This window comes from Fistularia commersonii, chromosome 19 (genome assembly GCF_037954325.1).
Source record: "Fistularia commersonii isolate RoL2024-O1a breed Wild chromosome 19, RoL_Fcom_v1.0, whole genome shotgun sequence".
NCBI classification, from domain to species: domain Eukaryota; kingdom Metazoa; phylum Chordata; class Actinopteri; order Syngnathiformes; family Fistulariidae; genus Fistularia; species Fistularia commersonii.
Window position 1 is genome coordinate 900,001 of NC_141302.1, and position 12,279 is coordinate 912,279.

The 12,279-nt window shown below is 46.6% G+C and overlaps 2 protein-coding genes across 4 annotated transcripts in view; one reads left to right on the forward strand and one right to left on the reverse strand.

Annotated features, from left to right (window-relative positions):
- The window catches only part of LOC147223271 (calcium uniporter protein, mitochondrial-like), a 5,656-nt gene extending 2,427 nt beyond the window's left edge, over window positions 1-3,229 (forward strand). For all 3 annotated transcript variants that reach the window (XM_086166029.1, XM_086166031.1, XM_086166032.1), the window contains 6 exons: window positions 251-355; window positions 425-582; window positions 1,367-1,473; window positions 1,567-1,663; window positions 1,731-1,847; window positions 3,071-3,229. In XM_086166029.1, the coding sequence (XP_086022155.1) occupies window positions 251-355; window positions 425-582; window positions 1,367-1,473; window positions 1,567-1,663; window positions 1,731-1,847; window positions 3,071-3,154 (668 nt within the window). In that variant the 3' untranslated portion in view covers window positions 3,155-3,229. The remainder of the gene's footprint in view (window positions 1-250; window positions 356-424; window positions 583-1,366; window positions 1,474-1,566; window positions 1,664-1,730; window positions 1,848-3,070) is intronic.
- A 206-nt stretch (window positions 3,230-3,435) lies between these two features.
- cfi (complement factor I) lies at window positions 3,436-11,826 on the reverse strand. The gene is made up of 17 exons (XM_086166028.1): window positions 11,673-11,826; window positions 10,286-10,404; window positions 9,684-9,837; window positions 9,540-9,603; window positions 9,287-9,446; window positions 8,971-9,173; window positions 8,795-8,896; window positions 8,604-8,723; window positions 8,492-8,527; window positions 8,392-8,412; window positions 8,087-8,238; window positions 7,864-7,967; window positions 6,522-6,626; window positions 6,280-6,458; window positions 6,083-6,184; window positions 4,995-5,143; window positions 3,436-3,731 (listed from the first exon to the last, which is right to left on the reverse strand). The coding sequence occupies exons 1-17, from the start codon at window positions 11,727-11,729 to the stop codon at window positions 3,663-3,665; spliced, it is 1,896 nt and encodes a 631-aa protein (XP_086022154.1). The 5' UTR covers window positions 11,730-11,826; the 3' UTR covers window positions 3,436-3,662.
- Between the last annotated feature and the right edge of the window lie 453 nt (window positions 11,827-12,279).

Below are 12,279 nucleotides of genomic sequence, written 5' to 3' on the forward strand. Positions count from 1 at the left end.
CTTTGTTAGCTTTCATTAGCATCTTCCCTCTCCTCAATGATGTTAGCCACCGTTAGCACGTATTAGCCTCAGTAACTGTCTTAGCACTGTACCTGGAGCTTGATGTTAGCACATGCCAGCTGGGACTTTGCTTCAGGCTAACTCAAGCTGGCACCCGATTGGTCCCTTGAGAGGCCAGTCGTTCCTGTGTTTTTATTTCGTTGCCACGGTTACTGTGTTCGGGGTCTTTGGGTGGACGGTGTCTCCTCAGATGGCCAGAGGATCTCCTCCTGCACCTTCATGGAAACCGTCCTCCGCAAGGACTTCCGGCTCCTCGTCAACGACGTCGCCTACACCGTGAGCTCGCCCGGACCAGGTGAGCGTCGTGCGCGGCGTCGCCGCGGCAACAACGCCGCCCGTTGACGACGCGTCTCCGTCCCGGCAGGTTCGTCCCACGAACACGTCCTGCGTCTGGAGGACATGAAGCACGTGGTGCAGCTTCTCCACGAGGCGCTGAAGCTCCCGGAGCAGCAGCAGCTCCGACACGCTCAGCTGCTCCGCCAGCAGGAGGAGCTGAGGAGCCGCCTGGCGCCGCTGGAGAAGGTGAACATTACTGCAGTACCACGAGTACTGCACTCCAGATACTCATGCTACTGCTACAAGTACTGCCAACACTCTCTAGATACAAATAACGTTCCCACAAGCACTGTCAACACCTCCAGATACTAATACTGACTGATACTGCAGCGTGAAGTACTCTTAGTACACCCCAAATACTAATACTATAGCTTTTATGTAGTGTCAGCACACCTCGAATACTAATACTGACTAATACTTCAAGTATTGAAGTACTGTCCAACACATCCAGATACTGATACTGACTTATACTGCGACTATACGTACTCTAAGTACACCCCAAATTCTAATACTATAGCTTTTATGTAGTGTCAGCACACCTTGAATACTAATACTGACCAATACTGCAGCTTGAAGTACTGTCCAACACATCCAGATATTAATACTGACTACTATGGCAGCAATAAGTACTTTCCAACACACTCCAAATACTAGACCAGTACCCAGAAGTACTATCCAACACGGTATATCCAGATACTAATACTATAACTACAAGTACAATTACAATCTAGATACTCGTGTTGTTGTCATAAGTACTGTCCAACACATCCAGATACTAATACTGACTGATACTGCAGTTCAAAGTACTGCGAACATTGGAAAACTACTACTACTCTAACAACTACAACTGCTACTTCTACTACCACCACCACACACAGTACATGTATGTTAATGAAGCAGTAAGACATTCAAATACTCCAACGTGTGTGTGTGTGTGTGTGTGTGTGTGTGTGTGTGTGTGTGTGTGCAGGTGCGAGTCCAGCTGTTAAAGGAGGCGGAGTCTCGTGTGGCGGTGCTGGGGTGGGCGGGGCTTGCATACCTGTCGCTTCAGGGAGGATTCCTGGGTTACCTTACCTGGTACACACACACACACACGCACTCACACACACACACACACACACAGATAGACAGGTGTTTGCGGTGAAGGTCACGTGACTTGGCGTGCCGCAGGTACGTGTTTGCGTGGGACGTGATGGAGCCCGTGACCTTCTTCATCTCCTGCACCACCAGCATGATCTTCTTCGCCTACTACATCCTCACGCAGCAGGTAAGGCCGCCGCGCACGTTCTTCCCGCCTCTGTGAGGACCGTCTCCACGCCGTCCGTGTCCTCCAGGACTTCCTGTGCACGACGGCGAGGGACCGCCAGCTCCTCCACTTCCTGCACCGCCGGGCCTCCCGCCGCCGCTTCGACCTCCAGGAGTACAACCGTCTCAGGGAGCAGCTGCACCAGGTGACGCCGTCGCCGTGGAAACCACTTGATTTATAAGTTATTATTATATTTCAACTGCCTTTAAAATTCCCTAAAAATTACATTCTTTGATGTAATTTCATTTCTTCTTATTTAACTTTTAAAATATAATTCATTTTTAATTTGCGCTGTAATCCCAACTTTGGCCACAGGGGGCGCCAAAAACTCTGTCTGAGCACATTTACTCATTTATAATTTTTTAATATATTTCAAATGCATTTAAAATTCCCTAAAAATGTTATTCTTTGATGTAATTTCATTTCATTAGATTTAATTTTTAAAATATAATTAATTTTTAATTTGTGCTGTAATCCCAACTTTGGCCACAAGGTAGCGCCACAAAAGCTCTGTCTGAGCACATTTACTCATTTATAATTTTTTATTATATTTCAACTGCCTTTCAAATTCCCCCAAAACGACATTCTTTGATTAAATGGTATTTCATTTAATTTAATTTAACTTTTGAAATATAATTCATTTTTAATTTGTGTTGCAATTCTACCTTTGGCCACAGGGACACCAAAAATATTTGTCTGAGCACACTTACTATTACTATTATTTATCATTTTTCATTATATTTCAACTGCCTTTAAAATTCCCTAAAAATGACATTCTTTGATGTAATTTAATTTAATGTAACTTTTAAACCTTAATTCATTTTTAATTTCTGCTGCAATTCCACCTTTAACTTTGACACTTTATATTTTATTTGTATTTCTTAACTTTGACACTTTATATTTTACGTTATATTTTATCCATATTTTATATATTATATTTTATTTGTATTTCTTATACTCCCTCCTTCCTACTATTATTGATTATTGTTATGTTTTACACAACAATTTCCCTCGGGATAAATAAATTTGTTATTATTCTTATTATTCTTATTCTTTGGCCACAGGGGGCGCCAAAAAAAAAGCTCTGTCTGAGTCCATTTACTAATTTATAATTTTATATTATATTTCAATTGCCTTTAAAATTCCCCTAAAAATTACATTCTTCGATGTAAATTTCATTTCATTTAACTTTTGAAATAGAATTCATTTTTAATGGGTGCTGCAATTCCACCTTTGGCCACAAGGGGCGAAGAAAAAAAAAAAAAAAAAAAAAAAGCTCTGTCTGAGTACTCTTTCCTAAGTCGCATATATTTTTCAGATATTTTCATTTTATTTATGAATACTGATATATATTTCTGATGCCTGCAGGTGGACAAAGACCTGCGGCGGCTCCAGAGCGCCATCCGGCTGCAGGTGCCGGTGGAGCAGCTTCCAGCCGGAGCCTCTGGCTGAGCTGGCGATTCTCTCTGAATATATCACTTTTTTAAATCAATAAATGAAAAAAGAAAAAATTAAAAAACAGCCAAATAGCCGCCTCAGTCTATTTCTTCGACCAATCAGCCACCTCAGACTATCCTTCTCGCCCAATCGGCCGCCTCCGTCAACCCTTTCACCCAATCGGCCGTCTCTGACTAACCCCTCGGCCAATCGGCCGCCTCCGTCTACACACTCGCCCAATCAGCCGCCTCCACATTGGAGGAATTAATAAAATAAAAGTCACATTTGACCCAGAATTGTTGGTGAAAGTTGGAAATCTTTTTTGATTTTTTAAACGCCTTCATTTATTTATTTACAATTTAATTTTTTTCACCTCTTATTTGGTTGAAAATCAGACTGCAATTTATTTTTCTTTTCAAAATAAAAGTCTAGGCCAGATAACCAGACTCTTGGGGGGGAATTCACAGCTGAGGAGGGTGTGTGTGTGTGTGTGTGTGTGTGTGTGTGTGTGTGTGTGTGGAGGTCAGGAGTTGAAGCGGGTGACGGCAGGCCAACCCGTGTGGAGGCGAATCCACTCGAAGAAATGGGCCACCTGGGAGACGGAGAGAGAAGGGCTCAGCACGGCCACGTGTGTGTGTGTGTGTGTGTGTGTGTGTGTGTGTGTGTGTGTGTGTGTGTGTGAGTTCCATACGAAAAACTACATGCAGAACAAGGACACACACATACGCTCAGACGAACACATAACATACTCAAGCTATATATACATTCACACACATAATGCATAAAAAATGTGTATTAGCACACACACACACACACACACACACACACACACACACATTTCCTGTGTTCTTGCTGACGAGGGTTCAAACCTTCAATCCCCCCCAAGGTCAACTAACATGAAAAAATACTGCTAGTACTCCACATAGTACTGTGTCGTGTACTGCATGGAGTACTGCTGTAGTACTGCATGGAGTACTGTGTGGTATACTGCATGGAGTACTGCAGGGAGTACTGTGTTGTGTACTGCATGGAGTACTGCATGGAGTACTGTGTTGTGTACTGAATGGAGTACTGCATGGAGTATTGCATGGTGTACTGCTAGAGTACTGCATGGAGTACTGTGTGGTGTACTGCATAGAATACTGCATGGTGTACTGAATGGAATACTGTGTGGTGTACTGCATGGAGTACTGCAAGGAGTACTGTGTTGTGTACTGCATGGAGTACTGTGTGGTGTACTGCATAAAATACTGCATGGTGTACTGAATGGAATACTGCGTGGAGTACTGCATGTAGTACTCCATGGAGTACTCGCATGTAGTATTGCATGTAGTACTGCATGTAGTAGTGCATGTAGTACTGCATGTAGTACAGCATGTAGTACAGCATGTAGTACTGCATGTAGTACTGCGGGGTGTACTGCATGTAGTACTGCATGTAGTTCTGCATGTAGTACTGCAAGCAGTAGTGTGTGTACCTGTGTGTAGCAGTGTGTGTACCTGTGTGTAGTAGTGTGTGTACCTGTGTGTAGTAGTGTGTGTAGCAGTGTGTAGCAGTGTGTCTAGCAGTGTGTGTAGCAGTGTGTAGCAGTGTGTGTAGCAGTGTGTAGCAGTGTGTGTACCTGTGTGTAGCAGTGTGTAGCAGTGTGTGTACCTGTGTGTAGTAGTGTGTGTACCTGTGTGTAGTAGTGTGTGTAGCAGTGTGTAGCAGTGTGTGTAGCAGTGTGTGTAGCAGTGTGTAGCAGTGTGTAGCAGTGTGTGTAGCAGTGTGTAGCAGTGTGTGTAGCAGTGTGTCTAGCAGTGTGTGTAGCAGTGTGTGTACCTGTGTGTAGCAGTGTGTGTAGCAGTGTGTGTACCTGTGTGTAGACCCCAGGGAAGCCAGCTGCTGCACACTCCTTCCCCCAGCTCACGATGCCCCACAGGTATGAAACCCCCAGCTCGTCCTCACACACCAGCGGACCACCGCTGTCACCCTGACACGAGTCCACCTGGCCGGACAGATCGCCTGCACACACACACACACACACACACACACACACACACACACACATGCACGCAGATGAATGCTCGTGCAATAAGTATACACACACACATATCACATATAAAACTGTATGTATATGTACACACACACACACATTCATTTCCTAAAAAAAGTCTATATGTACACACACACACACATTACATATAAAACTATATATGTACACACACAGACACAAATACACACAGTACATATAAAACTACATTTATAAGTGCGCACACACATTCATTTAAAAAACTATGTATATGTACACAAACACACACATTAAATACAAAACTACATGAATGAGTACACACACACACACACATTACATATAAAACTGCATTAGAAGTACACACACACACATTTGATAAAAGACTATATATATATCTACATATACATGACAGAGAAACTGTATATATATACACATACACACACATTACATACAAAACTACATATCTATGCACACACACATACATTACATTAAAACTATACAAACTATATACATACATAAAAGTGATACGTATATGTAAATACATATGTATATATGTATGTATATGTATATGTACACGTGTGTATATGAATATAAGTATATATGTGTGTGTATATGTATACATGTGTGTATATGAATATAAGTATATTTGTGTATATATATATGTATATATAGGCATGTGTGTATATGAATACAAGGATATATGTGTATGTATATGTATATATGTATATGTATGTGTGTGTGTATATGAATATAAGTATATATGTGTGTGTGTATATGAATATAAATATATATGTGTGTGTATATGAATATAAGTATATACATGTGTGCATATGAATATAAGTATATATGTGTGTGTATATGAATATAAGTATATATGTGTATGTATATGTGTATGTATATAAATGTGTGTGTATGCGTGTTCTGGCTCCCACCTGCACACATCATGCCGGTCTTGAACCTGTGATGGTAGAATCTGCCACAGTCGTCGATGAGGGAGACGTTTGCCCACAGAAGAACCTTGGCGGCCGTCCTCTCTGCAGGGTGGGGGGTGAGGAGATCATAAGCCCCGCCCCTTCCGCCATAAGCCCCGCCCCTTCCCCCAGAAGCCCCGCCCCCGGTCGTCCCGTACCCGCGGTGCGTCCCCAGCCGGAGATGCTGCAGGTGTGTCCTGGCCGGAAGAGTCGCGGCGTCCAGGGGACGCAGATGGCGCTGATGGCCGGGTTCTCCTCCACGCACCGGCCCTTCTGGAACGGCAGCTCCTTCAGGCGCAGCAGCGCGATGTCGTTCTCGTAGGTGTTGGGGTCGAACCTGCGGCGAGGCCCGTTAGCGGCGGGAGGAGGGAGTTACCCTGCCGCGGGGACGGACACCCACCTGGGGTGGATGTGGATCTCCTGGACGGAGATTATGTCGGTGGTGTTCTGGGTCCCCCACTTCTTCCACAGGGAGAATTTCACCCTGTAGGCCGGCGGGTGGGGCCTGGGGGGGGCGGGACGGGTCAAACCAGAACCTCAGGGACGCTTTTGAACAACATCTACGCCCTCGGACCGCGTCGGATAACATGTAATAGCGCTATAACGTAGTAATAACACGGTCATAACACGGTAATAACGCAATAATAAGCAGTAATAGCATAGTAATATAGCAATGATAAGTGTAATAAAGCCGTAACGCGGTAGTAGCGTCGTAATAATGCGGCGATAAGCTGTAATATTGTCGTAGTAACAATTAGAAGAAGTAATATTCCAGTAATAACAAAGTAACGCAGGAATAACAGTAATAGCAAAGTAATAATGCAGAAATTAGCTGTAATATCGTAGTCATAAACAGTAACATTGTAGTAATAACACAGTAATAAGAAGTAATGTTGCACCAATAACGCAGTAATGTTGTAGTAATAACAGTAATAAGAAGTAATAACATAGTAATATGCAGTATTATCATAGAAATGAGAATAATATCCTAGTAATTACACAGTAATAAGAAGTAATAATGCAGTAATGTGGCAGCAATGACTAATAATGCGGTAAAAGCCAAGTAATAATGCAATAATAAGCAGTAATATTGCAGTAATAGTGAAGTTGTAAGCAGTAATTACAACAATAAGCAATAATAACATAGTAGTAAGTACTATTGAGCAGAATATCGTAGTAATAACACAGTAATAAGCAGTAACACTGTAGTAATAACACAGTAATAAGAAGTAATGTTGCACCAATAACACAGTAATGTTGTAGTAATAACAGTAATAAGAAGTAATAACATAGTAATATGCAGTATTATCATAGAAATGAGCATTAATATCCTCGTAATAACACAGTAATAAGAAGTATTATTGTAGTAATAACCGGGTAATGACTAATAATGTGGTAAAAGCCAAGTAATAATGCAATAATAAGCAGTAATAAGCAGTAATATTGTTAATGAGCAGTAATATCACAGTAATAGTGAAGTTGTAAGCAGTGATAATAACAATAAGCAATATTGAGCAGAATATCATAGTAATAACACAGTAATAGGCAGTAATATCATAGTAATAACACAGTAATAGGCAGTAATATCATAGTAATAACACAGTAATAGGCAGTAATATCGTAGTAATAACACAGTAATAAGCAGTAAGAGTGTAGTAATAACGCAGTAATAAGAAGTAAGATCGTAGTAATAACACAGTAATAAAGGTGTGACGGCGTGCAGGCCCTGAGGCTCTGCCCACCTGACGCAGTGGGCGGCGGTGAGGACCCAGCAGCCGCCGATGAAGGCCCCCCCGCAGTCGATGTTCCCGTTCTCCTCCAGCGCCACCTGCCACTGGATCTGAGTCTGCACACACACACACACACACACACACACACACACACACACACACACACACACACAGAAGCTGGTTCCTGGATGTGCGCACGTTGACGCCGGCGGCGCCGACTTCGACCGCCGCTCACCGGTTTGGCCTCCTTCCCGCCGATGACCCTCTTGTAGCGCCCGGGGCTCCGCCTCCTTCCTCGCTCCTCCTCCTCCTCGTTGTCCACAGTGGTGGCGTTGGGGATCCCGCAGGATAACTTAGACTCCAGGAAGCTCCTCGCCATGATTGTCTCTGCACACACACACACACACACACACACACACACACACACACATACACTCCGCTTGATGTAAGGCTGTCCCTGTGCAGGGCGCGGCAGTGCCCCCGAGTGGACAGTCGTGGTACTGCAACAACAAAATGTGGATTTGTGTCCTGGCGTCGCACCTTCTCTGGGGGAGATGTGCTCTGGAACGGGACGAGAGATCAATATTAATATGGCTGCCGGTCGGCGTATTGATCACGGCGGCGGCGGCGGCGTCCGCACCTGTGATCTGGAGCAGCGGGTGGTCAGGCTCGGGGTCTGCGGCAAACATGGCGGTGTTTCTCCGTGAGTGTGTGGTCATGTCATAAAAAGAAAGTGTGTTATGGCGTCTCACCGGGCGGGTCCACGCTCGCCGACTCGTCCTCGCCGTCTAGACAGTCCACCTGCTTGTCGTGCACGGCGTCCCGGCGGATGCACACGCCCGTTTTGCAGCGGAAGGCGTTGTTCCTGCAGCCTGAGCAGCGGCGGCGGCACGCCATTAACGGATTGCGGCGCGGGCGTGAAACGGCGCAAACGGCGTCCTACCTTTACAGCACATCTCGTCGCTTCGGTCGCCGCAGTCGTCCCGGCCGTCGCACGTCTGCTTCAGGGACACACACTTGCCGTTGACGCACCGGAAGTCGCACTCTGCAGGGGCAAGATGGCCGCCGTGACATCGTAACAAGGGCGGGAGCGAAATCAGGGGGCGGAGCTTCACCGACCTACTGGCGGCCGCGACCCGTCGTAACAGGAAGCGACGGCGACCTTCCTGTCCCCGATGCGGACGCGGTCGTAGATGACGCACTCGGCGAGGGAGTTCTCGAACCCCTGGCATCTGACGCTCACGCAGCTCTCGGGCAGGGCGCCGCCGCCGTCCTGCGACTTCAAGTCAGTGTAGCGCAGCGACTCGGCCGTGGCGGCGCCGCTACGACAAACACACACACACACACAGGGTTAGCGCCCTCTAGTGGTAACATGCGGTATTGCATGTCATTTGAAAGGAAGCAGGAAGTAGGAAGCAGGAAGTAGGAAGCTCACAGCGGGTGTTTGTGTTCCCTGCACGCCACGTTGGCGGCCGCCATGTCCCAGTACTTCAGACACACCAGGAGCGTCTCGCCGCCGCCGGCGCCGTCCGGCAGGAAGACGCTGACCAAGCCAGTGTCCGGGTTCAACTGGCTGGAGAACTCCGGGTGTTGGTCTTCATGGAAGCGAGAGGGACGGCGTCATTGGTTGCAAAGTGTGTGTGTGTGTGTGTGTGTGTGTGTGTGTGTGTGTGTGTGTCGGGTCGGACCTTGGCAGTCAACCCCAAAGTGGGACATGCGGGGCTCCTTGGTGCGACAGGAAAGGGCCATCACCTGGACAAGAGGGGCTTTTGTGTTACTAAATCAATCAATCAATCAATCAATCAATCAATCAATCGATCGGTCGTCAATACCTGGCAGTAGGAGAGGTAGGTCCTCTGGTCCCGCCCACAAACGGGGGCGCTGTCCTCCGTCGGGCAAAGGTAGGGGGGTTTGCAAGAGCAAACGCCGTTGATGCAGCGCTCCCATGGCAGGCAGAAGGAGCGGTCACATGACCCGCGGGTCAACCTGGACACACACACACACACACACACACACACACACACACACACACACACACACACACACACAAACACACACACACACACATGATCATCCTCAGCCTGCTCAGAGGGGCGGGGATTAACCCCAACAGGTCAGCTGTCAATCAAACATTTCTAGTGAACCTAGTGAGTTCTTTGGGGTGTTGGAGAAGATGGAGAACCTGGAGAAGCGTGTGGACCAGCAGAACCACTGCACCGTGCATTTTTACCATGATTTAGAAAAATAATTGATATCATTTAAACAAATATATATGTATAATTAAATTTCGCGTATCAAAAAATACCCATATATTGAATGATACAGTTTTATGTTTTACCTTTTATGTGTGATCTACCTAAATATATGATTCATAAAATATATTCAAATATAAGATGTACACAAACATGGATGGATGGATGATAGGTTTCCCCACCTTTTTTCCAAACACTCCTGAGGGCCCAGCAGGTTCTCCACCGGGGGGGAGGAGGTCTCGGGTGCAGGGAAGTCAAACACAGTGGCAGGAAGCTGGTAGGAGGCCGACGGCTCCAGATACTGCAGGGAAAACAAACCTGAAATCAGTCTCTATGCAGACGATACACAACTGTCTGTTCATGTTCCTCATGCTGGTGTGGATTTTGTGATGCTAAGTATTGATGATAAGTTCCATAAATGGCATATGGCTTTCTACAGCTACTACATGTACTTTTATAATGATGTGGTACTTTTTTTGAAGTAGAGGTACCCACAGCCAATCATCTGCCTCCATCTACTCAGAGCCAATCATCTGCCTCCATCTACTCAGAGCCAATCATCTGCCTCCATCTACCCACAGCCAATCATCTGCCTCCATCTACTCAGAGCCAATCATCTGCCTCCATCTACTCAGAGCCAATCATCTGCCTCCATCTACTCACAGCCAATCATCTGCCTCCATCTACTCACAGCCAATCATCTGCCTCCATCTACTCAGAGCCAATCATCTGCCTCCATCTACTCAGAGCCAATCATCTGCCTCCATCTACTCAGAGCCAATCATCTGCCTCCATCTACTCACAGCCAATCATCTGCCTCCATCTACCCACAGCCAATCATCTGCCTCCACCTACCCACAACCAATTATCTGCCTCCATCTACTCACAGCCAATCATCTGCCTCCGTCTAACCCTCTCCAGACTTCCTGTTTTCCCTTCCATGCATGAAGCTCCTCTCAGGTCTTCCTCCAGACCTCCTCCAGCCTCAGCATCCTTCCACCCAGATCTTCACCCTCCTCCTCTGTCCACGTCCAAACCATCTCAGTGCCACTTTATCTCCAGACCTACCATGTGCCGTCCCTCTGAAGGACTTCTCGTTGATCCTCGCTTCCAAACAAGAACCTCCACATCTCCATCTCTGCCTCCAGCCTTCTCCTCAGTGTCTCCAAACCACCTTCATCTCCTCCACCTTTCCTTCCATTCTGCTCTTCTATCACTTTTCTCCACCCTCTCCTCCACATTGGCGTGTCGACCCTCCTTCTTCATCTGCGCTCCCCTGTAGGCTCTACGTTCCCCTCGAGTTCTTCACCTTCATCCCTCTGCTTCTCCAGACGGTACCTCCACCTCTCCAGATGTTCCTCCACCCGCTCCCGGCCCTCAACGCACAAAACAAGAACCGTGGAAGCTCTTGTCGAACCTCATGGTACTACAACAAGCAAGACCGGCGGTATGCTACTCCTCTTTGGGTATATCCAAGTATCCTGAGAAGTCAAAGTACTCGTTTCGAAGCTAAAGTCGTGGAGAAAGTGGAGAAATGACAGACGATGGGAGAAGAACGGAGGAGCTCACGGTGGAGATGCAGAAGACGAGCAGCTGGCCGAGGACAGAAACTCCGGCCGACTTCATCCTGACGACGTTCTCCGACGTTCAGCGTTCTCCTTCCAGGAGCGACGGGTATGAGTGGGGTTCGGACGGAGAGGGAGGGGTCGGCGCTGGAGGGACGATCGGCTGCCAATCATTAGCCTGCTGGGGCGCACGGCCGATCAATAACGGGGGAGGGGTTACATCACCGGGGAAACCCCGGACTCGGGCAACATGGCCGACACAGAAGGTCAGAAGGGTCGAATCGGCGACATCAGAAACATGGACACCTTCGCTCGTATCTGCTCATTAACATGTAATTACTTTTGTGTAATTAATTACTTTGGATGTGATTACCACAGACCTGATCAGCTGATCAATAGAGGACCGGGCGGGTTAATGATCCACGCTTTGTCAATAAAGATCTCTCAACCTCCTCGCCCTCCGCTTTCCGGAAACATCCCAGGGTTTCATGCTTTTTGGACAGGGGCCACACACACACACACACACACACACACACACACACACACACACACACACACGAGTCAATGATTGTTCCTTGGTCTGTTTGGACAAGATGTCCACCAGGGGGCGC

What these genes read in the sequence shown, in the direction of transcription:
- cfi (XM_086166028.1), bottom strand. Translation starts at nt 11,729, where the DNA reads ATGAAGTCGGCCGGAGTTTCTGTCCTCGGCCAGCTGCTCGTCTTCTGC. An exon ending in AGGGAACACAAACACCCGCT is followed by an intron (nt 9,174 to 9,286) that starts GTGAGCTTCCTA and finishes TGTTTGTCGTAG; the next exon opens with CGGCGCCGCCACGGCCGAGT. An exon ending in TCCCTGGGGTCTACACACAG is followed by an intron (nt 3,732 to 4,994) that starts GTACACACACTG and finishes TCCGTCTCCCAG; the next exon opens with GTGGCCCATTTCTTCGAGTG.